General features: G+C 44.0%; 1 protein-coding gene across 1 annotated transcript; it reads right to left on the reverse strand.

Annotated features, from left to right (window-relative positions):
• Positions 1-1480: 1480 nt before the first annotated feature.
• LOC123238098 (alanyl aminopeptidase, membrane) lies at positions 1481-24867 on the reverse strand. The gene is made up of 20 exons (XM_044665448.1): positions 24134-24867; positions 20933-21075; positions 20366-20490; positions 19696-19822; positions 19419-19573; positions 18729-18842; positions 17405-17548; positions 16230-16295; positions 15747-15812; positions 13545-13720; positions 12915-12994; positions 12092-12225; positions 11461-11516; positions 10442-10589; positions 7748-7839; positions 6114-6224; positions 5569-5736; positions 3450-3590; positions 2879-2960; positions 1481-2125 (listed from the first exon to the last, which is right to left on the reverse strand). Exons 1-20 carry the CDS (start codon positions 24751-24753, stop codon positions 1976-1978), a joined length of 2898 nt encoding a protein of 965 aa, XP_044521383.1. The 5' UTR covers positions 24754-24867; the 3' UTR covers positions 1481-1975.
• Between the last annotated feature and the right edge of the window lie 274 nt (positions 24868-25141).

Raw genomic sequence — 25141 nt, forward strand, 5'->3', positions numbered from 1 at the left:
CTTTCCCTCCCTCCCTCTCTCTGATGCACTCTCAACAGAGCTTTGTGGTTATGAGAGGCAATATGGACTAGTGGCTGGAGAGCTGGCTCAGCAGCCAGGGATACCAGGAATCAGTGCCTCTGACACATAGAGGCTAGGTGATCCCTGCCAAGTTGCTCAACTTCCCAATGCTCTTGGCAAAGCCTAAGTCAGAATGTGCTGACTTACATTGGCAAAGGGTTTACCTTCGTTCAGGTGTCAGGAATTCATGATGTCAATGAAATAGAAACAAGCCCTGTTTCTATCCTACTGTTACAAAGCAGAGATAGTACAGGGTAGTAGAGCCCCATAGAGAGGGGAAAGCCTGCTTCTTACTTTAACCATGGACAAACCAGTTAGTGCCCCTGAACGATTCTCTAAGTCTATACAACTCTAAGGACATGTGGTGAGGGTGAAGGAAAAAAAGAATGCTGGAATTGTCAGAGGGTGTGGGTTTGAATTCTCTCTAGGCCACTAGCCATGTGTTCTTGTATAGGTCACCTCTCTACTCTGGGTCTGTTTCTTCATCTGTAAAATCAAGAATTTGGACCTGATGACCTTTGAGATCCCTTCTAATTCTAAATCTAGGAAATGTTAGATAATTTGCCTATCCACATCAGTGGAGGGAGTTTCTACACTGGGAACACCAATGTGAAATCATGGTTCTGCACTTAACAGACTCATAGTTTCATATACTATCCTTTTTTCTCTTGTTTGTATATTGAACTGTTCGTGTTTCTTAATGTTTCTTAATCTATTAATAAAAATATGATCTATAATGACTTAAATTTATTAATATGTAATAATAAAATAACAAAATAAAAATGTACAAGACTTTTATAATTCATTCAATTGATCATTTAACACAAATATTCTGAACCCCAATGGTAAGCACAAATTTGTGTGGTACACACAAAGAACATGCTGCATGGTCTCTGCCCCAATAAGCTTTCCAGAGTGGGAAATTCTAGAGACTCAATGGAGATTAGCTGATACTGGCAGCTGTGTCCCTTCCCTCTTCCCCCAATTTCCCATCATCTGTATCCATAATTCCATCCCTCTTCTCAAACCTCCCTCGTGCAAAGGAGATTTAGTAGCTGAATAAACATTGCAGATGGATTTAAGCTTCAAATAAATATTACCAATCAACAGAGGCCACAAACATACCCACAAGATATTAACAGGACTCTGGGCACAGCCTTCCCCCAATTTTCTGAAGTGAGTGACCTTCCATCCTCAGATTTTCTGGCATCTGGATTCCTATCCAGGCACTGCTCCCCAGAGTTCTAGAACCAGATCTCAGACACTGGAGGAATAGGACCCAGGAAGGGCTAGAGGGGTCTCCTTGGACCAGTTTTCTCCCTTCCTCCCCCATTCTCAGAATATCAGTACAGCTGTCTTGAACCTTTTCCTACTATTAAAAAACAAAACAAAACAAAACAAAAACAAACTAGAAAGCTCATTTAGAAATCATTTATTTACATTTTCCCTTGGAAAAAAAATAGAGATATTTTCCCCATTGATTTCTCAGAAGCTGGGATTTTCAAGGTGAGGGAGAGAGAAGGAATGGCAGCCAGAGAACACTCCACTTTTTGTCTGAGTCTTTCAGCCCAAGGGACATGGGCTTCCCTGAGATTAGCTCTGGAACAATGTCTCTCTGGTAAAATGAGTCCATGATGCTCTCCAGGAGCTTGGTTTTTTCAGGTTCTGTCAATGCCAAGTGGGCCTGGCATGGGGAAAAATGGGGGGGGGGGGGGGCCCATAATACCAAGTATCAAGAATGGTAGTATAAGCCTAAAGATGGAGGCAGAGAAAGGGGCATAGGAAGATTTCTTAGTATGGTCTGCCCCTCACCCCACTTCTGGCTGGGCTCAGGCCTTCAAGAGAGAGACACACATACTTCAGAGTTGGGCACACAGGGGAACACTGCAACTACCTTCACAAATTGGAAGACTATTTACTGGTTTTTCTTAAACCAGTCTAATACAAGCTCCTTGTTCTCATTCACCCATTTGATATTGGCCTTGGTCTTCTCCAGAGCCTGCTCCAGGGCCCGGGTTCCTGAACCAAAACCGACATCCATGTTTTCCTCCTTGAATTGTTCAAGCTGCAGAAAATAGAAGATTAATCACATCTTTGCCTGTACTCTCTCTTCTTCTGGAAGCCACTATCCTAAGGGGAGACTGATCTGCTCATGGCACCCAGGATTTGCCCTTTCTAGGGACAAAGTTTCAGTATATTCTACTCTAAACACACACCTCTGATAAATAAGTACACACCCACACATGTATTTTAAGGGAAATCCAATGAGAATTCAGATGACAGGATCACAGAATTTAGAGTTAGAAGGGCTTTAGAAACCATATGGCCCCACTCCTCTCCTTTTCAGGAAACTGAGGCCCCAAGGTCACACAGATAGTAAGTGACCGAGCCAGGATTTCAACCCAGGTTCTCTGATTCCAGGTTACAACACCATTTTCCATCTTACCTCAGCAAATCCAACCCTTTACGTTTACAGATAAGCAAACTAATGATCTGAGAGAAGTAATTTGACTTAAATCAAGTAGATAGTAAAGAGTAGAGAAGAGATTTAAACCTAAGGTTTTCAAACAGTGTTGTTCCTGTTACACCATGATTATCCAATGGGATTATAAAATGATCCAAGGAGAAAATGAGAATCAGTCATCACTAAAGAGAAACTGCTGAGGCAAACTTTGGAGAAGGAGAGGCAGGAGCCATATGGGAGCCTACAACCTCTCTGCTACCACACTGGTTCTTTGAAATTTCCTTCTTCTCAAGAGGCATCAGATGGTTGTGGCACTGCCCAGAAGCAGGTGAGATAACCAAGAAATAGCCTTACCTGTTTAAGTTCAAACTCTGTGGAAAACCTCTGGGTCACTCCCTGGATTAGGTTGGAGAAAGAGAAGGAGCCACCACCATAGCTGCAGAGAGGGATGAACAGTCAGAATTGTTGCTCTCTGACTTTCTTCATTGCCCAAGGGGCCAACACTTCCTCAGAAGAAGGTGAGGGCATAGGAAGCTCTTCTCCGCAAGAAACCCATTGGGTCTTCCATTAATACCAGCCCCTCGGGATCTATAAACCCAGGTGGCTCTAATAATCAAAGTCACAACTATCTTGGAGCAAATCTGTCTTGCAAACCTCTAATTCAGACCCATTTTCTCTGACCAATGCCTTCATCAACACAGGCACTCCAGTTTCCCAATCTCAAGCCCTCTCTGTAGGAGGAGAAGGGCATTAAATAATTTAGAGTTGGAAAAGGACTTTAGAAGTCATCTAGTCTAACTCTTTAATTTTACAGATGATGAGATGAACTTAGGCTTAGAGGTTGGAAATTCCTTTTCCAAGGTCTCATAGATAAAAGGTCTAATCCAGGATTCTCCTCCCCCAGCCCTTCTCCCAAGAGACTCACTCCTGGAATAGCTTCTTCCAGTTGCTTCGAACAAAGTCCCAGGCCAAAGATTGCCCAATGACATTGCTGCTGATGCTGGTGATGGTAGATGTTGCATCCTGCTTCCGTATCAGGGTGGGATCCAGAGTGTAAGACAGGTATCTAGGCAGAGAAAGTCAAGACTAGATAAAAAATATTACTTAGAGCCCCCTGTCACATACTATCACTGCCCCCCTTACAGTTATTCACTGCCCCCAAATGCACCTGTGGCCATCACCGCCTCGCCTGGATCGCTGTAGCACCCACCAGGGGGCGGTGGCGCCCACTTTGGAAATCACTGATCTATAGTATCCCAAAAGTCTTAGTGTACATCTCTATTAGTAAAAGCTTAAAACTACATTAAAACTTTTGAGAAATACTATGTATCAAAACAATCGGAGCTGGCAAGGAGCTAGATAGCTTTTAAAAAAAGACAGCTCCTGTTGGAGTAGGAATGTGGATGAAATATATGACATCACTTCTTTATTTGGATATATGTTTTGAAGTTTTGGTTTTATAAGATTATTCACTTATAAAAATGAATAATATGGAAATATGTTTTACATGATATTACATGTATAATAACCCAGATTAAATTGCCAGCTCCGGGAGGGGGGAAGAAGGGAAGGAGATAATTTGGATCATAACTTTGGAAAATTTATATGGAAATTTGTTATTAAAATTTTAATTTAAAAAGAGTAAAAAAAAAAAAAAAAAGACAACCTGTCCACTGTTGGGTTGGTTGGTTTTGTTAAATTGCTTTTTCCCCCTTGTTCTTTTTTCTTCTTTGTTATAAATGATAGTTTGTTGAGTAGGAAAGGGGGAGAGATATATTCAGATATGAAGGCAATTGAAATGACAGAAAAGAAAGATATCAAAAAAAAATTTTAAAGAGGGCAAATGTTATAAAGAACAGACAGATCTAAGGTGATTGCTGTGGCAATAGCCAAATGTAAATTTTAATTTTTGTGACACTCAGCTATAGATGAGAAGAGAGGTGAGAACTAGAATTTCTACTTGAAGAGAAAACAAACAAACCAAAAAAAAAAAAAAACACAGGCAAAGACTTTGCCAGGAGAAAAATATTTTGGGGAAAATACTCTTGGAAAGAACTTCATGTATGAGAGTAATCCTATGCATACACCACCAAGGGAACATTCCTTCCTTTAGTTTCAAGATAAGTTAAGATCAGACAAAGGAAATTAAAAAATACGAAACAAAACAAGAACAAGGGGCCTTTTAGTTGAATGGTAATACTAGTTAGGTAAGCTAACCAAGCTTATGCCTTGTTAGCTTTACTAGCCTAAGCAAAATGTATGGGCTGGCTGTAGTGAAAAGAAGAGTAGAGAATCACAATCAGGAGGACAGGATGCTTAACACCATGAAAGATTCTGGGCAGTAAGTAACCAAGACTAGCAGAAAACAACAGCTTCTTGGGGGGATCCTGTGCATAAATTCCCAGGATGAGTCAGTGGTAGAATCAAAATTAAAGCTCACATCTCTGATTCCTATAATGGAGAGTAGCCATTTTCATGGACTACTTCAGTTGTAGGTTTTTTGTTGTTTGTTTTTTTCACTTTTGAGTCTTTGAATTCAGTTATTGGTTGAAGTTTTTTAGAGAGAGTCATGAGAGCATTTTTTAAATCCTCCAGGTCCGCTATCTGTATTTTGAGGTAGGCTGGGGACTCCAGAGAACCCAAAGACCTCTGCATTGTCCCAGAGCTTGAAATCCTCTGCCCAAGGAAACTCTGGGGTTCTATATCTTGGTGCCACCCAGAACAGGGGAACAACTTCTTATGCAGCTATTGGCCAGGAAGCTAGATAGATACATATATATTTAGATGGAGAGAGAGAAACAAACATACATACATGTATGTATGGGAAAGAACATGAATCATGGAACCATGGAAAAACATTTTTTAAAAAATAAAATATATACACCTAGTTTATATAAAGTACTTATTTTATGTTAGATGTATGAATGGGGTTGGGGGAAAGAAATTATCTCCAGAGCTGACCATTTGTTTGTACCCTGCTCTATATTTCATCCACCTTTCTGTTGCTTTTGCTCTCATCCAAGCACACACACCCACACACACACCTCTGTAAGATCCACAATTCTTGGCTGCAGGCCAGCGCTGACCGGAGCTTGTCAGCCTCAGTCACCAGGGTGGCATTCAGGTACTGGTTCCAGGCAAAGTTCCACTCTGTTTCTCCACCTCTGGAGATGGCGTTGCAATAAATGGTAGACCTCAGGTTGGGGTGGATCCTAGATGAAAAGATAGCAGTGTAAGAAGGTGACAAATGATGGAATTTAGCAAAGGAAAGGAAGTAGGGGGATCTTTTCAAGCTCTTAAACTTGAGGGGTGACACCACCTAGAACGAGAACTTGGCATGGAGCCAGACACAGTGTCCAGTCCTGGCTTTGGCTTTTCAAAGCATTTTGGCCTCTCCTGGTCTGTCTCCTCATCTATAAAACTAGAGACTTAAATAAGATCTGCTCTACCATGCCATGACTTTGCGACTCTATGTGTGACCACAAGACAGCTATACTTCCCCTGCCACCACTCCTACCAACACCTTCCCTGCTTCTGGCTAGTTTAGTATGAAGCCATAACACCTCTCCCAGATGCTAACAATACTTACGGATTATTTGAGGGATTTCTCATCCACTCACTGAAGAGTCTTGAGGCCAGCTCTCCACATTCAGCAAGACCATTAGAGCAGGCTGTGCTAATAGCATTGACCTCATTGTATCTACCCAAAGAAAAAAAATTCAATCAGTGTATAGATAGGTAGGCAAATGGGGAGTTGTGGGGGGTTGGGGAAGAATCCCTCTTGTAAAAAGGAAGGACTTTGTCTCAAAATGACAGAAAGTGGCTCTTCCAATCATTGGGGAGGAAGAGACTAGGGAAGCACAGTTGTATAAATGGAGATTTTGAACTTTGGACTGCATCCCCCATAAGTCCTTTCGTATTTCCCAAAATTCCCTTTAATCTCTCCCTCGCCTCCACATTTACGTGGTCACTTTTGTATATAGTTTGCTGTAACTCCTCCCTCTTCCTCTTGCTCTTGGGCGGGGGCTGGTTAGTATCTTTTAGTTAGTTCTTTTGGTTAGTTTATTATTAATAAATCTTTATAAAAATATATTTAGTTATTGAATATTAATTTTAAAATCCACATTATGGTAACCTGAAGGGACTTACGGGGGATACAGTCCAAGGTTCAAAATCTCCATTTATACACGGTACAATCACCGGCAGGATTTGTACCTTTCTCTGGAGCCAATTGGATTTGAAAAGTGGAAAACCCTGGAATGGACCAAGACATCATTCCGTTCTTTGAACACACACAGAACTCTACTGAGCGACTATCTCCTTTGCCTTACAGCACAGGATAACTCATTGGCACACACCTTCACCCTACCGCAAGCCATTCTCCATAGTAAATGACTTTTTCTTCCTTTGTCCGTAAAAGACTCTTCTACCCAGGATAGCTGTGAAATCACTGGAAGAAATACTCTTTACCAGAGCTTTTACCCCAGCTGATAAATTTGAGACTAGATTTTTCTTTTCTTTTCTTTTGGCATTTTTCTGGATCCCCAGTCGTTAGCACAGTGCCTGGTACTGAGGAAGATAGATCAGACCTGAGATTTCACTGTTTTAGGGTACACTCAAATGAGGAAATTCTCTCAATCATTATAGGACTATGATTTCTCTGCAATTTAATCTTAGAGAGTTGACTAGCAATGGTGTCAAACTCAAATAGAAACAGATTTCTGCTGGCTACATATTGAGGTAAAAAGCCACAAATTAACATTTTTGAAATTTTATTATATCTATATTTATTTTAATATATTACATTTTAATCTAGTTGAGGGCTCCAATTGCTATATGCAAGTCTGACACCTTTGAGCACTGAGAAATCAAGCAACTTGCTCAGGAGGTGAGAGCTGAACCAAGGACTTCCTGGATTCAAGGTGTCCTCAAAGTCACTGACATATTGTCTCTTTTCTGGTGTGTTGAATGTGTGCAAATGTTTACTGATTGAATGCCTAGGCCCAGGAGAGGGATCCGATTTAAAGGATGAGGGCAATTTTCAGCACCCAGGTCTTTGGGATATCTGCCTCCCTGGCCCAACTCCAATATAATTACTGGTAACTAAAGACATGTTCCCAGCAAGAGTCTGAGAACAAAGATGCCCTAAGATGAATCCCCTTCACAGTGACTAGGACTCCTCCCAGCACCCCCTTAGCCCATATTCCCCATTTCTATACTCACTGTTCCATCAGTGTAGGAGGAATTTGAGTCCAATTTTGGGTGAGAGTCTTGAAATAATCAAATAATGGAGTAACCTGTTTCTTCAGATAGTTCTATTTGGAAAGAACAAGACTTTCATGTTGCATTTTTTTCAATCTCTCTATGATTCTAAACAGCACAATGTAAAAAACAAGCAGCCAGAGGACATCCATAAGCCTTCCTTCCTCCAAGAGCCTCCGACCTAGAACAGTAACTCGGGGGAGGCAGTTGGAGTTTTGGTCCTGGGCACCAACATGTAGACAATGCTAGGAACTTTTATACTCCTTCATGATGAAGCTACTAGTTTTGCTTGTTTTGGCTGGACTTTGGGGAGCTCCTACTACGGAAAGTCTCTTCCAACCATGTAGATCACTAATTTGTACATATAATTTTGGGGAGTTGCTTATATGGCACTGATATATTAATTAATTCTGTCCAAGGTCACATGGCTAGTATGTGCTAGATGTTCTTAATACCCAGGCTAGCCTTACTTTAACACTACACTGCCTCTCACTAAGTAGGAATTGTTATTTAAAATAGGAAACTGCAACTGTCTTTAAGTTCTCATTTTTCAAATATATGGAAAAATGAGTCAAATCTATGAGAACATGCATCATTCCCCAACTGATAAATAGTCAAAGGATATGAGCATGCAGTTTTCAGAAGAAATCAAAGCTATCTATAGTCCCGTGAAAAAAAATGCTCTAAATCACAATTGTTTAGAGAAAAACAAATTAAAACAATTCCATTTCACACCAATCAGACTGGCTAGCATGACTAAAAAGGAACGTGACAATTATTGGAGGGAATGTGGAAAAATTGGAGCACTAATGTGGAGCTGTGAATAGATCCAACCATTCTGGAGACCAATTTAGATCTATAACCAAAGGACTGTAAAATTGTGCATACCCTTTGCTCCAGCAATACCATTACTGATTTTGTATTCCTAAGAGAAGAAAGAGGAGGAGGAAAAGGATCTAAATATACAAAAGTATATATGTTATATACATATTATATATTTAAGTATATTATAGAAGCTCTTCTTGTGATGGCAAAGAATTGGAAATTGAGGGAATGGCCATCATTTGGGAAATGGCTGAACAAGCCACAGGATATGGATATGATGAAATACTATTCTGTTATAAAAAATGATGAGCTGGAGAGTTTCAGAAAAACCTAGAAAGAGTTATATGAATTGATGCAAAATGAAGCAAACAGAATCAGGACAAATGTACATATTAACAGCAATACTGTCCAATGATCAACTCTGAATGACTTCATTCTTTTCAGCAATACAATGATCCAAGACAGTTCCAAAGGACCTATGACAAAGAATGCTATCCAACTTCCAGAGAAAGAACTGATGGAGTTGGAATGCAAATCAAAGCACGCTGTTTTTCATTTTGGTTTATTTGTGTTTTATTTTGGAGTTTTGGCTTTATATGAGTATTCTATTACAGCAATGACCAATATAGAAGTAAGATTTGCATGGTCTTGTGTGATGAAAAATGCTATCTTATCTCTTCAGAGAAAGAATGGATGGAATCTGAATGTATATTGAAGCATAAAAAACTTTATTTTTCTTAGTTTTGAGGGGTTTGGGGTCTGTTTTTTTTCTCAACATGGCTAATATGGAGATAAGTTTTACTTGATTGCACATGTATAATCTATATCAAATTGCTTGCTTTCTCAGTGAGAAAGGGAGAGAATTTGGAACTCAAAAAAATTTAAATATATTAATTTTTTTCATGTAATGGGAAAAAATTAAATATAAAACAATTTTTAAAGGAAAAAAAAAACTAAAAAAAATAGGATGCTGCCAGATGTTTGAATAGGATGCTCCAACACACCATACATCCTAGTTTTTTACCTTAGCCCACCCAGCCACCGCTTCCTCAGCAGCAGCCTCACATTTTTCCAGGGTCTCCCTCTGTGGGGTCCTGAGATCTCTTGCCTTATTCCTGCAACTGAATTTGTCTTTAAATGTTTATTTGAAAATACCCTTAATACCTTGAATATATTTGTGAAGTTTGTCCCAGAAGCCAATTTGCCAGGTACTCTCTGCTCAGCCCCAAAGACCATAGTTATTCCATTGCCAGTCTCTCTTTGAATTTACACACAGAAGGAAGGAAATGCATGTTCTGCCTTGGTACTCTGAGTCCAAATTTCCCTTGCAGTTTTTAGCCCATATGCAATAAAGAATCCAGAAGTGCTTTAGGCCTTGAGAAAAACTATATTCCTCTCTTTGTTCCCTTGTCTACCTCCTCTGGGGAGCGGCTCTCTCTCCCTTCATGTCAGGTGCCTAGTAGCCTCATGTTCTCCTCCTCCCTTCTATTTAATTCTGCTCTCATAAAATCATCTATTTCATTCATTCTGAAAGATATATGATAAATTGGGCTTCATCTGTGAAGCCCTTCCAGGAATGTTTCTATTTTAAAAGACAAAGACTCAAGCCAAAGAAATGAAGCCCTAATGGTGGAATTTCAGGCAATCCTTCAGGCAGTGCGGGTGGGTGCTCATCAAGAATCAGGAGCTGTCCTACTGCCCTTAAAAATCATACCACACAGGCAGACAAAATTTGTTCTCCCAATATTTACTTTCTCCAACAGTTTGGCCTGCTCCAGCTCAGGTTCACCATGAGGTGGTCTCTCAACCTAACCCTTGAATTCTTCTTACCTTCATGGGGCCATTCACTTCTGTTCGATCAAACATAAGCTTGAAGTAGCTAAGACTGCTGAGGGCAGCCTGCCAGGGCATGTATTCCACTTCATTTTTCAAAAATAACGTGTTATCCAGAGCCAGTGTTGTTTCGACGTGTTGAGCCCTGAGCACAGACACAGAACCTCAGTGTTCCCAGCCCCGAATGAAAAGCTCCCCTTGCCACCCTAGCCATTACTTTTAAGGATTCAAACAAAGATTTTTTTTTTCTTTCTTTCGAAGCAAACAGGGTAAAGTGACTTGCCCAGGATCACACATCTAGTAAGTGTCTAAGGCTAGATTTGAACTCTATTCCTAAATGCTTTATCTATTGGATCATCTATCTGACCTTAAGAGTTTTCTTTATTCTCCCTTTACTTTACTTTTCTTTTTTAACCCTTACCTTCAGTCTTAGAATCAATACTGTGAATTGGTTCCAAGGCAGAAGAGTGGTAAGGGTAGGCAATGGGGGTTAAGTGACTTGCCCAGGGTCACACAGCTAGGAAGTGTCTATGGCCAGATTTGAACCTAGGACCTCCCGGCTCTATATTCTCCCTTTTCTAAGGGAAGGTTTAAGGCTTACAAAGCGTTTTCACCACAATAAGCCTATTAAGAAGACATGGCAATATTATTAACATTTTACAAATGAAGAAATTGAGGACAAGAGCATTGCCATGCAGACTTAGGTCTTCTGATCCTGGACCGGGTCCTCTTTCCATCCTAGACCATCCTAGACCAGAGTTTGTCCCAGAATCACAGAAATCTTAGAGTTTCAGAAGGACTCATATCCTTTCATTGTCAGAGGAGGAAACTAAGGAACAGAGATTAAGGGAATTACTCCAAAATCATACAACTAGTGACTGGAAAAGTCAAGTCTAGAATTTAGATAATTTTTCATCTCCTAATCCAAGGTTTTCTCTCTCTCTATCTCTGTCCCTGCTTCCTACTCTATGCTTACATGACCTACTGGGGTGTTCCCGACTGGACAGCATGCTCACCTGGCCAGGTTGAAGCCATCGTGGATGATCTGAGCCCTGTTGGTGACTGGAATGATCTGAAAGAAGAGAAATAAAATATCTTCAGTGTGTAGGTATGAATGCACAGCAAAGAATCCAGAAGTTCTTTAGGTCTTGAGAAAAGCTACAAAGTTTGCAAAGTATGTTTCTCTCTTTATTCCCTTGTTTACTCCCTCTTGGGGTGGCTCTTACCCTTTTCTATCAGGTACCCAGCAGCCCATCCTATTTAAACCTGCTCTCATAAAAGCATCTAATTTGGTGGTTCCCAAACTTTTTTGGCCTACCGCTCCCTTTCCAGAAAAAAATATCACTTAGCGCCCTGGAAATTAATTTTTTTTAAATTTTAATAGCAATTAATAGGAAAGATAAATGCACCTGTGGCCATCACCGCTCCCCCTGGATCGCTGCAGCACCCACCAGAGGGCAGTAGCACCCACTTTGGGAATCACTGATCTAATTCATTCATTCTGAAGTTTAGGGCATTTCCCCTATAATATAAGCTACCCAAATTTCTAGGCAGGGTTGCAGGGAGGAGGTCCTGAGGCTCTCTCAGAAACACAAACCCACTGGTTTCTCAGAGCACAGGGAGGAACCAAGGGTTTTAGACACTTACAGAAGAATCTGTATCTAACTGGTTCCGGAGTCGCTCCCAATTTCTAGCATCATAATTCACCAGGTAATAGCCAGTCACGTTGATGTTCAAAAGGATCCAGTCATTACCTGTCACTTTAAACTCCTCAAAAGTTTCTGCAGAGAAAGAGAAGTGTTGGGGGTATAAGGAGGGAGTCCGGCACAAGAATTTCACTCGATCCAGTTTCAGTTCTAATCTTCAGTGCAGCCTGAAACCCCAATTCAGACATACCTCCATAGACACGACCTGCTCCTATGTTGGTTCACCCAGAGCGAGGAGGTCCTCGAGCATAGTAAAGGCTCTAAGACGTAGCATCCTCAAGATCATATTGACCGGAGATGGGGCAAGGAGGCAGGAAAGAGAACCTAAGCCGGGCCTTCTGGGCCAGATACTTTTGACAGGCAGCTTAGAATAGCCGTCTTGGAGGTCTGCCTCTACCATTAACTAGCCACACACCCTTAATTGCTCCAGAGTTTGATTTCTTCCTCTGTAAAGTCTGTCTACTACTTGTGTTACCTACCTTACAGACCTGGTATGAAGATGACATGAAATAATGGACATGAAAGCACTTAGGTAGCCATGCAGCTCTCTACAGATTTTAGGAATTAACATCTTAATCTCAACTCTTGTCTGTAAATGGCTGGAAGAAAATGGACCGCTGGGCCCCTCTATAATCCACAGAATCACTCAAGGAGTTGGGGGTAAATTCCCTTGCTGGGCTAGAACATAAAGACCCAGTGGGGAGTCTGGGAACAAAGATAGAGGAAATGCCCTTCCCACCCACTCAGGAACAAAGTAGGAATACCTGTCTTGTTGCCATTAAGCCATTTATTTTCAGTTTTTCCTCCACTTTTAAGTGCAGAGACAGGAGCGATCCATAGATAGCTGTAATGAGAAAGACAGGTAGGTCTTCCTTGGGTTCTTCAAATACTCATTCCCTCAGCCCAGGGAAGGCAGATCTGAGACCTGAAGGGAGATGCTTCAGCCCAATCTTTCCCCTTTCACCTCTGGTGACTGTTTCACAAGAGGCTCTGGTGAGTGACTTGCATTTTTGGTACAAAGCACCAAAGCTCTGACAATTTTCAACCTAGGTCCATTCTGGAGGGAGAGCTTTTTAAGGCACCACCTTGGCTGGTGGGCTTCAAGGGAGACCTCTTCCTGGGCTATGCTTCCATGGGACAGTATAGACAAGAAGTTGCCAGGCAGTGACACTTTCGTTTAACTTCAAAAGTTATTGCACACAGCTGGACTCTAGTAGAATCACCTCTTAGAAGGTCAGAAAGAGGGTTAAAGAGACTCCATTGTGAGGGACCACTTAAACCCAAGCTATGGAATATGTTTCAGAGGGAGACTTGGTTACTAAGAACTATGACTGGCAGGGTTTTCCCACATCCACTGTCCTTCTAATTGCAGCCTGGACTCCCTCCTCACTCACTCAAATTGAGAGGGACGAGAGACATTGGAGGTAGGGTCTAGCAGGAAGTGTGCCTGGGAGAGAGCACCAGTGGCCGTGTTCAGTGTCAGCACAGGGAAGCCCATCTGGAGGATCCACCGATCCATGATGGTTTGAACAGAGGCAGGCAATGTCACCGCAGACTGGTTATTCACAGCCTATATGGGAATGACAAAAAAGTGTTGGAAAAGTCCTTCTGTGTCTGGGATACTAAAGGATCCCCCTTCCCAGAGAGAATCCCACTGTGACCCAGTATTGACTAAGATCATCTCTGGGCAGAGTGAAAACTAACCAACTTCCCTTCCCTTCCTTGGTTCCAACTCTGCTCCTCTTTGTATTCCAAACCATCCCTAGTGTGAATGGAAAAAGAAAGCCCAGACTGGTAGGGAAGGCAGGATTGCAGCACCTAAGGGTCTTTCCCCCCTGAAGTTCCCAGCCTCTGGGTCTCTCACATCTCTGCTTGTCCAACAGACAATGCGCTTTTGAGGCTACCATCTGCCTATGCCGAGGTTTTCTGAGGGTGAAGAGCACTACTAGAAAGTTAATGGACTAAAATTCAGAAGACTGGATTTCCTCCAGATAACCTAGAGCATCAGAGGCAGTATAGCCTAGCAGATAGAGTAGGAGATCTGGAACCAGAATATTTGAGTTAAAAGATCCTGGCCCTATTGCTTGTTTATGTCACCGGTGACAAGGCACTTAACCTTTCTAAGCCTCGGTTTTCTCATCTGAAAAATGGAAGGGCTGAATAAGATGAGCTCTAGGATGCCTCCCAGTTCTTAATCAAGTCTCTCTTGAACCCCTTTGATGCTAATGTCTCTCCTCTATTCTCTCCAATTTATCCTATATATACATTGTATGTACATGCTTGTTGGTCTCCTCTTAGGATGTGGGACTCCTTGGGATCAGGTTTGTCTTTTGCCTTTCTTGGTGTACAAATGCTTAGCACTGTTCCTTAAAAAATGTTTATTAAGGAAGCAGTGAGGCAGCTCAGTGGCTAGAGAGCCAAGCCTAGAAATGGGAGGTCCTGGGTTCAAATCTGACCTCAGATACACCCTACTCGTGTGACCTTGGGTGAGTCACTTAACCCCAGTTGCCTAGTCCTTATCACTCTTCTGCCTTGGAATTAGTACATAGTATTGATTCTAAGATATAAGGTAAGGGTTTAAAAAAACCAATAAATGTTTATTAATTGACTAATATCTAAGCCTCATCTTTCCTCAGTCTTCTATTTCCTTTTTTTTTTTTTTAACCCTAACCTCTTAGAATTGAATAGAAATGATAGCTATTTGTTCTAAGGCAGAATTGCCATAAGGGCTAGGCAACTAAGTGACTTGTCCAGAGTCACATAGCTTGGAGATATCTGAGGTCAGATTTGAACCCAGGAATGCCCATCTCTAGGCCTGGCTCTCTATCCACTGAGCCACTTAGCTGTCACTCTTCTACTCCTTTTTGGGACTACATCCAATACTCTTACCTAGGAAATGGCAGTCAGTATGCAACTATGCCTTGCTCTCCATCCCCTGAGGACACAATGTCCCTTCTTCTACAACTAGCTGCCATCTACACCCACACTTGTAGACACATGCATGCAGAATAAGTGGACTCCTTGGCATGCTGAGGATCCTGTAAGGAAGTCAGGAAGATGGCATGGAGGCCCAATAGCCTGGCTTTTGAAGGAAGCTTGGAGGGACAGCTAGGTGGTACAGTAGATAGCGGGCCAGGCCTAGAATTGAGAGGGCCTGAGTTCAAATCTTCAGATTCTTCCTAGCTGTGTGATCCTGGGCAAGTCATTGAACCTCATTTGCCCAGCCCTTACTTTTCTGTCTTATAGTTGTTACTAAGAAAGTAAGAGTTTTAAAAAAAAAGGAGAGGAAGGCTGAAAGTCAGAAAGTCAGGCAGGCAGGAAAGAAGGAAGAAATGAAGAAAGGAAGGAGGGAGGGAGGAAAGAAAGAAGGGAAGGAGGGAGGAAGGAAGAAAAATGGAGAGACCAAGGGAGAGAGGAAAGAGAGAAGGAAGGGAGGGTGGTAGGAAGGAAAGAAGGGAGGAAGGAAGGAAGAGAGGGGTTAGATTAGTGATGTCTAAGTTCCCTTACAGCTCAGTGATTCTGAGCAGTTCAAGTTGTATGGAGCCTCCACTTGGGCATGGAAGCTATTTCCACAAACAAATATTTTGTTTACTCACATCTTGTAGGTGAGTCCACAGATCCTGGTAGACTGTATTCTTGTAGGAAAAGGTATGCAGGTAGGACTGTGGAGAGAAAATTAGTTTTTAGGTATAGTAAAAAGACTCAGATGTAGAGTCAGAGAATCTGGCTTTGAGTCCCAGCTCAGCTACTTACTGCCTGTGTTAACTTCGGCCAGTCACTTAGTCCCTTTAGGCCCATTTGCTCAACTGTAAAACGAGGGGCCTTGGACAAGATGGCCTTTTCAGTCTGTCCTACCTCTAATTTATGAGCCTGGGAAGACAAAGGCCTTAGGCCTGAGAGAAAAATTCCCTAGCACAGAGTTTCTTCCAAGTCCCCAAACTGTACTATTGGCCAGGGCCTCTGGGACTGAAGGCCCCTGGCCAGCGAGACCTGAGAGGGTCCTCGGAATCAGGAATTTAGACAACTTCTCACTTTCATCCTTCCTGCCTGCCAAGGGTGGGTTGCAGTTAAGTACTCACCGCCAAGCCTGTCTTGAAGAGGTCCTCTGTAAGGAAACTGGACAACATCCGAAGAACTGAGGCTCCCTGGGGAAGATGAGAGATGGCCCTCAAAAAGGTGGTTCAATAATATTTTCTTTTTCCCAATTATATGTGAAGACAATTTTTAACACTCATTTTCTAAAATTTGGAGCTCCAAATTCTCTTTCCCCCCATTCCATGATACAGTAAGCAATTTGATATAGGTTATACATAATAACACAGAATGGTGCAAGACGTAAAGAGAAGAGACATATAATGCCAGGGAAGTAATGGGTAGGCAATCTGGCAGCCCAAGTCTAGGGATCCAGGTAAGTGCTCTCTAGTGTACTAAGGGGCTCCTAAGGAGGGGGGCAAGGCAGATAGAGGACACACTTACAACTATTTGAACCCTTTGAAGCTGCTCAGAGCTGTGCTGAGACAGGATCATCTGAGAGATAGCACCGTAATTTTTTTTTAACCCTTACTTTTTATCTTTGTAACAACTCTTTTTTTATTACAAATTTAGAAATCTTTAATTAATTAATTAATTTAGGGTGTTTTTCCATGGTTATACGATTCATGTTCTTTCCCTCCCCTCCTCACATACTCTTCCCATAGCCAATGGAACAATTCCACTGGGTTTTACATGTTTGTAACAACTCTTAAGACAGAAAGGTAAGGGTTAGGCACACAGGTTTAAGTAACTTGTACTGGATCACATAGCTAGGAAGTGTCTGAGGCCAGATTTGAACCCAGGTCCTCCCAATTCCAGTACACTAAGCCACCTACCTGTCCCAAGGTATTATGGTATTTTTAAAAAGAACCAGGGCAGCTAGAAGACTCTGGACAGAAATCCAGGTCTGGAGATGGGAGATCCTAGGTTCAAATCTGGCCTCAGATACTTCCTAACTGTGTGATCACTTGACCTTTAATTGCCTAGTCTTTACCATTCTGCCGCCTTGGAACCATAACATAGTATTGATCCTAAGACAGAAGGTGAGGGTTTTTTAAAAAAATGATGCTTTGAGGCATAGAATCCACAAGAATCCCTTTGGGTGACTCTTATTTGGACTAAACTACGAAGATGTCAAAAACAACTCTTCCAGTGCAATCTCTTCCAATCTTCCCCCTCTCCCGATCTGAATGAGCTGGTGCTGTGTGCCAGGACGATTTACCTTGCTGTAGGTGATAGAATCAAAGAGCTCGCTGATCTGGGCTGGAGTGTTGACTTCATCCTCAGGAGTGGACAGTGGATGGGAAGAGGCCAAGGCATCAATAGCCATCACTCGGTACAATTCATTGAGCACGATGAGGTCTTTCTGCAAAGGTGGCCCAATCCCCCCCACAATGGGTTAGAGCAGAACCAGAGGAGAGCAGAGTCCCTGCCTACTCCATCCCACACCCTTAATACATCCTTCAACTGGCTCTGGATCCCTGTCAGATGTTTTCTAACACACAATTCTGACCAAGTGACTCCCCTGCTCAGGAAGCTTGAGTGGCTTTCTATGACCTCCTGGAGAAAATACAGACCCATTTGTTGGCCACTTGAAGCTCTTCACAATTTGGGTTTAGCTTGCCTTTTCAGATCATTTCCCATTAGCCTCCTCTATGCTATGGTCCAGCCTACTCACTCTCTCCCTACATTCAACATTCCTTTTCTTTGTCTTTGCATAGATGATCTCCCATGCCAGAAATGTGCCCTACCACCCCTCTCATCTCTATATCTTAGAATCTCTAACTTCCTTCAAGACTCAGCTCAAGAAGGGCAGCTAAGTGATTCAGTCAGGAGGTCCTGGGTTCAAATTTGGCCTCAGATACTTCCCAGCTATGTGACCCTGGGCAAGTCACTTAACCCCAACTGCCCAGCCCTTGCCACTCTTCTGCCTTGGAATCAATACACAGTATTGATTCTAAGATAGAAGGGTTAAAAAAAAAAGAGACTCATTTTTCTGGCCTGCCTCCCACATGAGGCATTTCCTGAGTCCCCAAGTGTGCCTCAAGGACATGACTGTGTATTTACTTTGTAGAGATTCCATTTGTACCTTTCTGTGTACACATTTTGCCCATTCTCTCCCATCCACTCTGTAGAATATAAGCTCTTCAAAGGCAGATTGGTTTTGTTTTTTCTTTTGACCCTCCCAGTACCTAATGCAAAGTAGGTGATATTTTGCTTAATAAATATTTCTGGGGCAGCTAGGTAGCATGATGAATAGAGCACCAGGCCTAAAGCTGGAAGGATCTGGGTTCAAATCTGACCTCAGATGCTTCTTAGCTGTGTGACCTTGGGCAAATCACTTAACCCTAATTGTCCAGCCCTTGACACTCTTCTGTCTTAGAGCTGATCCTAAAACTGAAAGTAAGGGGCTTAAAAAATAAATGCTTATTGAATTTGAATTGAATTCTTAGAGTGAGAATCTCAGTTGCCCTTTTGGTTTGGGCCCTTGGAGGGTCACCCCACCCCATGATACAGAAGAATCTCAGCATAGAAAGGGCACTCACCAGGTTCCAGGTAGGCTCAGCAAAGTCAGCCCCGAGGTATTCCACATAGGAGGCAAAGCCTTCATTCAGCCACAGGTCATTCCACCAGGCCACAGTCACCAGGTTTCCAAACCACTTAAGGAGTAAAAAGTATTTAGGGATCAATGATCTCTATTTTCTGGACACTGCCATCAGCTGGATTTAAAGTCAAAGGATCCAGATTCAAATTCTGACTTTGCCACTCTATGACTTTGGGCAAATCACATTTCCTCTCTGGTTCTCAACTTCCTCCTATATAAGATGAGGGTGCTAGAGGAAATTATTTAAAGGTTCTTTCTAGTTCTAAGTCCTCTGTACCTGTGTCCCAACCAGACATGAGGGCAAGCACACATACCCAACAAGGAACAGTCAATCAAGGGGGTGTCAAAGACTAGATGGCCCTCCCTTCTCCTGAAGAGGGAAAAAGAAGGGACATAAGGAGGCAGCGAGGGGGCTCCGTGGATTGAGAGTGAGATCTAAAAGGGGGGAGGTCCTATCTTCAAATCTGGCCTCAGACACTTTCTAGCTGGGTGATCTTGGGCAAGTCACTTCACCCCCATGGCCTAGCCCTTACCGCTCTTCTACCTTGGAACCAATACTCAGTAATGATTCTAAGACAGAAGGTAAAGGTTAAAAAAAAAGGGGGGGCATGTAGGAGTTGTGGCACAGTACCTGGTGGGCAAGCTCATGGGCAATGACTGTAACCACCCGTTCCTTGTTGCCAATGGAGGAGGACAAACTGTCGTACAGCAGCGCGCTCTCCCGGTAGGTCACCAAGCCCCAGTTCTCCATGGCTCCGGCGTTGAAGTCTGGCAGGCCTATCTGATCTGAAGGAGAAAAGATGCTCCCTGAGCATCCCTGAGCAAGCTGCGCCCCATCCCCACCCGCCCAGCACCCTCGCCCAAAGGGTGACCCGGACCCTCGCCGCGGCGGTCCCAGCCCTACTCACCAGACTTGGGCAAAGGATAGGCTGTGCTGTAATGGTCGGCAAAAAATGAAAGGATGGGTCCTGTCACATTCAAGGCATAGTTCCCGTGGCCTGCCTCGATGGCTTTGGGACGGGCCCAGATCCGGATCTGCAAAGGAACACATCCAGCTAAATCCTGGAAAGAGAAATGACCCAGACCACGGCCAGAACCAGGAGAGTGAGACAGGGCCTGGGTCCCGGATTGGCGGGGGACATCATAGGGTGAGCATCTACCAAGCAGACATTTATTTAAGCTGTTTTTAACCTAAAGGAGAGAGACCAGGAGGGAGGGAGGAGGGAACTCTGGCTCTGAGAAGAGGTGGTGAGGCCACAGAAGGGTGGATGGGTGGGTGATGGGGTAGACAGACACAGAGAGATCTAGGCTGCTGGGAAGAAGAGCGTGAAGCCTGGGTGGTGGCAAGAACACCAAAGAGCTAAGTCTTGGGTTCTTATCTTGCTTAGCCCTCTTCCTCCCATCTCCCTTCTCTCCCAGCAGCATCTTATCTTATCTTCTGAGCTGCTGCGGAGTGAAGGCCTGAACATTGGGTGCCTGGGCCCTAGGCCAAGATCTCTCACTGTGTGGCCTGCAAATACATGACTTCATTCTTCTGGGCCTCAGGTAGTCTAAGAAACCTGGCCTTGAATTTTATACCTGTACATTGCTTTCATTTTTCTCCACCGCTTCGAACTCACTGACGATGTAAGCCAAGAGATACGTGGACATCTTTGGGGTGGTGTGAAAACTAGTGGTATTCCAGTTACCATCTGAAACAGAAGCTGGAACACAAAAGAGAAGAGGGTAAAAGAGCAGCCTCTGTCTATCTCTGCCCCTCCTAGCCCCCTCCTGCCTCCAGAGCCATTCTGGAAGACGATGGCCGTCCCACAGACCTGTACCTAGCACAGGGAGGAGGAGCTTGGCCCCAGCTGAACAGTGGTCTTGTTGGCCCTCCTGCCAAACAGCAGCATAGCCATCCCCTACCAGGGTACCATTGTCGTGACTTCCCTCTCCTGTGCCCTCCTCCCCCCAAACCCTTTGGGGCCAAGAGCCAGATTGCCCAGCTCCTTCAGCACCACAGCACCTACAACCCCATCCCCACCCCAAAGGTTTGCCCCAACTGGAAGTTTTATGGTGATGGTGCCAGTTGTCTTTGTCTCAAGAGATCCAGGGGCAGAGAGTCCAGTGAGAAGAAGAACATAAGCCCCATTTTGCTCTACTCACATTTGATAGGCATGTTGGAGAGGGCGTGGAGGTTAGAGGGGTGGATCAGCGTGATGTCGAAGGTGGCCTTCATCGCTGGCTCATCAAAGCACGGGAAGGATTTACGAGCATCGGCTGCCTGCATCTGGGTCGTGGCCACCACCCTGAGCACAGATTGGAGTTACTGACCCTCCATGAGGACAGATATACCCAATAATAAAGGACTGCCTTGACAAGAGAGTGCACCGAGTGGGAAGTCTGCTGAGAATGAACTTCTCTACCCTTAGCTATCCAGTAGTCAATCAATTCGTCTCTTAAGCACTTACTCCATGTCAGGGACTGTACCTGCCTATGCAGGTACTCCCCTCTATTGCCTGGAGCTTTCTAGATGGAGAAGCAGCCAGAGCTTGGACTCCTCTCTATAGGGTTTGAGAATTCAGACAAAGAGCTTGTGTTGGAGGTCTCCAAAGCGCATCCTTCACAAGAACTCTCATGAGTGTAGTAATTGTAGTCTGTATAGGTCATGGGACTCCATGGGAACTAAGAGGCCACCTGGTCCAAAACTCTCATTTTTAGACATGAGAAATCTGAAATCAAGAGCCCCAAGAGTCCCTGGCCAAAGCCACACAGATAGTAAATACCGTAGTTTAGGATTTGAACCTGGTTCCCCTGACTTTACTATTCTCTTCATACATGCCACACTGCATCTTGTTATTGTGCTTATTTTACAAATAAGAGAAAATGACGCTTAGAGCTGAACCCCAAGGCAAGAGAAAGTAGGATGGAACTGAGTCTCTACCTGAGCCCAACTGGGCCCAAAAAACCTACAGGCGGTTCAGTGGCCCAGTGAAGAGAGCCCTGGACTTAGAGTCAGGATAGACAAATGTTCAAAGCCTGCCTTGGACGCTTAGCTGTGTGACCCTGGGCAAGTCACTTTCTCAGGCTTAGTTTTCTTTTCTATAAAGCAAGAAACCCAACTGGTTGCTGTGAGGATCAGATGAGACAACATTCTGAAGTGCTTTGTAAACCTTAACAAACTATATAAATCCTAAAAATAATGATTAAAAAAAAAATCTCTGTACATCACAGCAACCACAAACAGACCTTTGGATGTTTCAAACTAGCTGGTAGAGTTGAGAGGCAAAGACCTAGACCTAAATTCTAGGATTCCTGCAAAAAAGCCCTGAGTTTAGGTACAACCCAACCCAGAGATATGGATTGAAACTGGGCCAGACTGAGAAGAGGGGCAGTGCAGGTACCGTTGTTTTAGCGTGGGTTTGAGCCTCTCCTACAATCACCTTTCAGGACAGAAGGCTTCCGGAAAGCTAGATTAATTCCAGGGCAAATGCATAGTTTTAGATTCTCCATATACTAGACCTAGACGGTATTCAGGTTATCAGACCAAGTTAAGTTCTTTGGCTCTGAATCCTCGGGTCAGTCTTTGAACTAGCCCAGATTCTCTGTAATCCTTCAGGAACATTCCAGGACTTATCCAGATCCCCTCTCTGCCCCCAGCTACCATGGCCTGGGATGAACATCCTGAGGCCCTCCTAACTTGAACCTTTTTCATAGAGGACCAAATCCAAGACACCTTCCAAGGATGAGGTGGGAAATGAGGAGGTCAGGGGAGTAGAAGGGTCAACATAAATTCATTTTATTCATTTTTATTCCCTACCTACCTCCCCATCTGGTTAGGATTGTACTGCCAGTCTTCTAGAGCTATTTGATCCCATTACAAATTGTGAAAAACTATGAGAGCAAATCTAGCACCCTCTAAAAGGGTGCTCTAATGATAATGCTTCATGATTATAGAAAAGACTGGCCTTAGAATCAGAACATAAGTTCAAGGCCCACTTCTGACAAATTCTAGCTGTGTGGCCCTGACTTAAAACCACTTAACATCTCAGGTGACTTTAAAACTCTAAATTAAGGGGGCAGCTGGGTGGCCAGACCTAGAGACAGAAGGTCCTGGGTTCAAATTTGACCTCAGATACTTTCTAGCTGTGTGACCCTGGCCAAGTCACTTAACCCCCATTGCCTGCCCTTACTGCTCTTCTGCCTTGGCACCAACATACAGTATTGATTTTTTTTTCTTTTTTTTTTTTTTTTTTTTTTAAACCCTTGTACTTCGGTGTATTGTCTCATACGTGGAAGATTGGTAAGGGTGGGCAATGGGGGTCAAGTGACTTGCCCAGGGTCACACAGATGGGAAGTGGCTGAGGCCGGGTTTGAACCTAGGACCTCCTGTCTCTAGGCCTGACTCTCACTCTGATTTTTTTTTTAATAATTTTTTAGAAAAGTGCACAGTATTGATTCTAAGAGGGAAGGTAAGGGTTTTTTTTTTTTTGTTGTTGTTGTTGTTTTTTAATTTTTTACAAACCTTTACCTTCCCTCTTGGAATCAATACTGTGTATTGGCTCCAAGGCAGAAGAATGGTAAGGGCTAGGCAATGGGGGTCAAGTGACTTGCCCAGGGTCACACAGCTGGGAAGTGTCTGAGGCCAGATTTGAACCTAGGACCTCCCATCTCTAGGCCTGGCTCTCAATCCACTGAGCCACTCAGCTGCCCCCTAGGGTAAGGGTTTAAAAAAAAACAAAACTCTAAATTGCAGAAGAACAGGCAGAAGGACTGGTCACAGGTCTGGACCGACTCCCAAGATGCCCCCACCAAAAAAAATTTTTTTTACATAGCTTTACATTTTCCAAAGCCCTTTCTTTGCAATAAACTCATGAGGTAGGAAGAAGAAATTTAATTATCCTCATTTTACAGTTGAGAAAATGGGTACTCAGAGAAATTAAAGGACTTGCCCATTGTCACAAATAGCTAAGGGAATAGTAGAACCAAGACTCAAACCCAAGTCTTCTGACTCTTGGTCCTTTGTTCATTCCACAGTACCACAATGGCCTTATCCAGTCTCTACTAGCTTGTTAGACCCGAAGCCCAAAAGCTCGCTGGTTCTCCCAATGGGAAACCCCAGAAGGTCCTTTTCTCCTCTTCTCCAGGGGCTTTTTCCCTACGGCGGTGGCCAAGCCTTAGAGAAGGGGGAGGTTCCCACTTGTGCCCATCCCTGGTCAAACTCCACTCCATCATTATGCTTTATGGCTATTATTGAGTTTATTTTTCCAGAACCCCAAACTCGAAGTTCCTCTTTCTATCAAGAAAACCAGATGTGGCAGGAAAGGGGCTGCCCCCCCACCCCCAAAGCCGGGCCCCAGATCTTACTTTTTTATTCCATCCTCCTCATACTCGCTGCGGTAGAAGCCGGCCAGGTCATCGGCCAACTCTCCGACGAAGGTGCTGTCCATTTCGTAGCGACTGCCGGACGCCAGGTTCCCTTTCAGGTGCACGACCAGATACTGGGTGGGTATCACCAGCTCGGTCCTATCGATTTCGGGGGGCTGGGAGCCATCTACCCCCCTCAGGCTCACATGGTGGCTCCCCACCATGGTGTAGTTGAGCTTGTTGCTGTGAATGATAATGACGTTCGTTTCCTGGTTGCAGAGGAAGCGGACGGAGCTCTGGCCCCAGAAGGTGTACAGGCCCTGGGCATCCTGGGCCAGATTGGGCCTCAGCGTCACAGTGTAGTGCTCGGGCACCAGCGACTTGGGCAGCCGGTACCTGTTCCAGGGCACGCTTTGATCCAGGGTCGTGGAAGCCGAGGTGGGAGCCGAAGTGACGGGAGACGAGGAAGAGGTGGGGCTGGAGGTCGCTGAGACCCCCGAATTTTTTTCCTTTTCCTGTGAGTATACGACGGACAGAGCGATGATGGTGGACACAGATGCTACAGCAAAAAGGATGCCCACGATGCCGAGCGTCTTGGAGATGAAGAAGCCTTGAGCCATGGTGGCCGTTGGAGGGGGGGTTGGGGGTGAAGGGGGGCTGGATGAGGGAGATCAGGGAGCAGGGGGGGGCAAATCCTCAGAGAGAGGTCGACGGCACTTGTCCTGGGGTTTTATGGAGCCGGGGAAGGGGAGGACCACAAATAGCATTAAAAGGTAAAAATTAACCAGGGCTGAGACAGGCGAAGGTCACGTTCAGTGATTCAGGTCCACTTTCCCTAGGGCTCCTGAGAGGAGATAAAGGCAAAGGGATTGGTCAGCAGCACACAGGCCCTGCTGGGAGCAAACAGGGGATCAGGTTACAGACTGCAAAAAAGAACCCCAATGGGCAGCCCGAGTTTGGAAGCATGTCACCAAGGGGCTGAGAGCCAGGCTGTAAATGGGCTCCAGG

Source organism: Gracilinanus agilis, chromosome 2, assembly GCF_016433145.1.
Source record: "Gracilinanus agilis isolate LMUSP501 chromosome 2, AgileGrace, whole genome shotgun sequence".
Lineage (NCBI taxonomy): Eukaryota > Metazoa > Chordata > Mammalia > Didelphimorphia > Didelphidae > Gracilinanus > Gracilinanus agilis.

Excerpts from the sequence above, each read along its gene's own strand:
- LOC123238098 (XM_044665448.1), bottom strand. The coding sequence starts at position 24,753 with ATGGCTCAAGGCTTCTTCATCTCCAAGACGCTCGGCATCGTGGGCATC. Across the intron at positions 19,574-19,695 it reads CTATCCTTTGCCCAAGTCTG|ATCAGATAGGCCTGCCAGAC; the intron begins GTGAGTAGGGCT and ends TTTCTCCTTCAG. Across the intron at positions 15,813-16,229 it reads TCTTCAAGACAGGCTTGGCG|TCCTACCTGCATACCTTTTC; the intron begins GTGAGTACTTAA and ends TTCTCTCCACAG.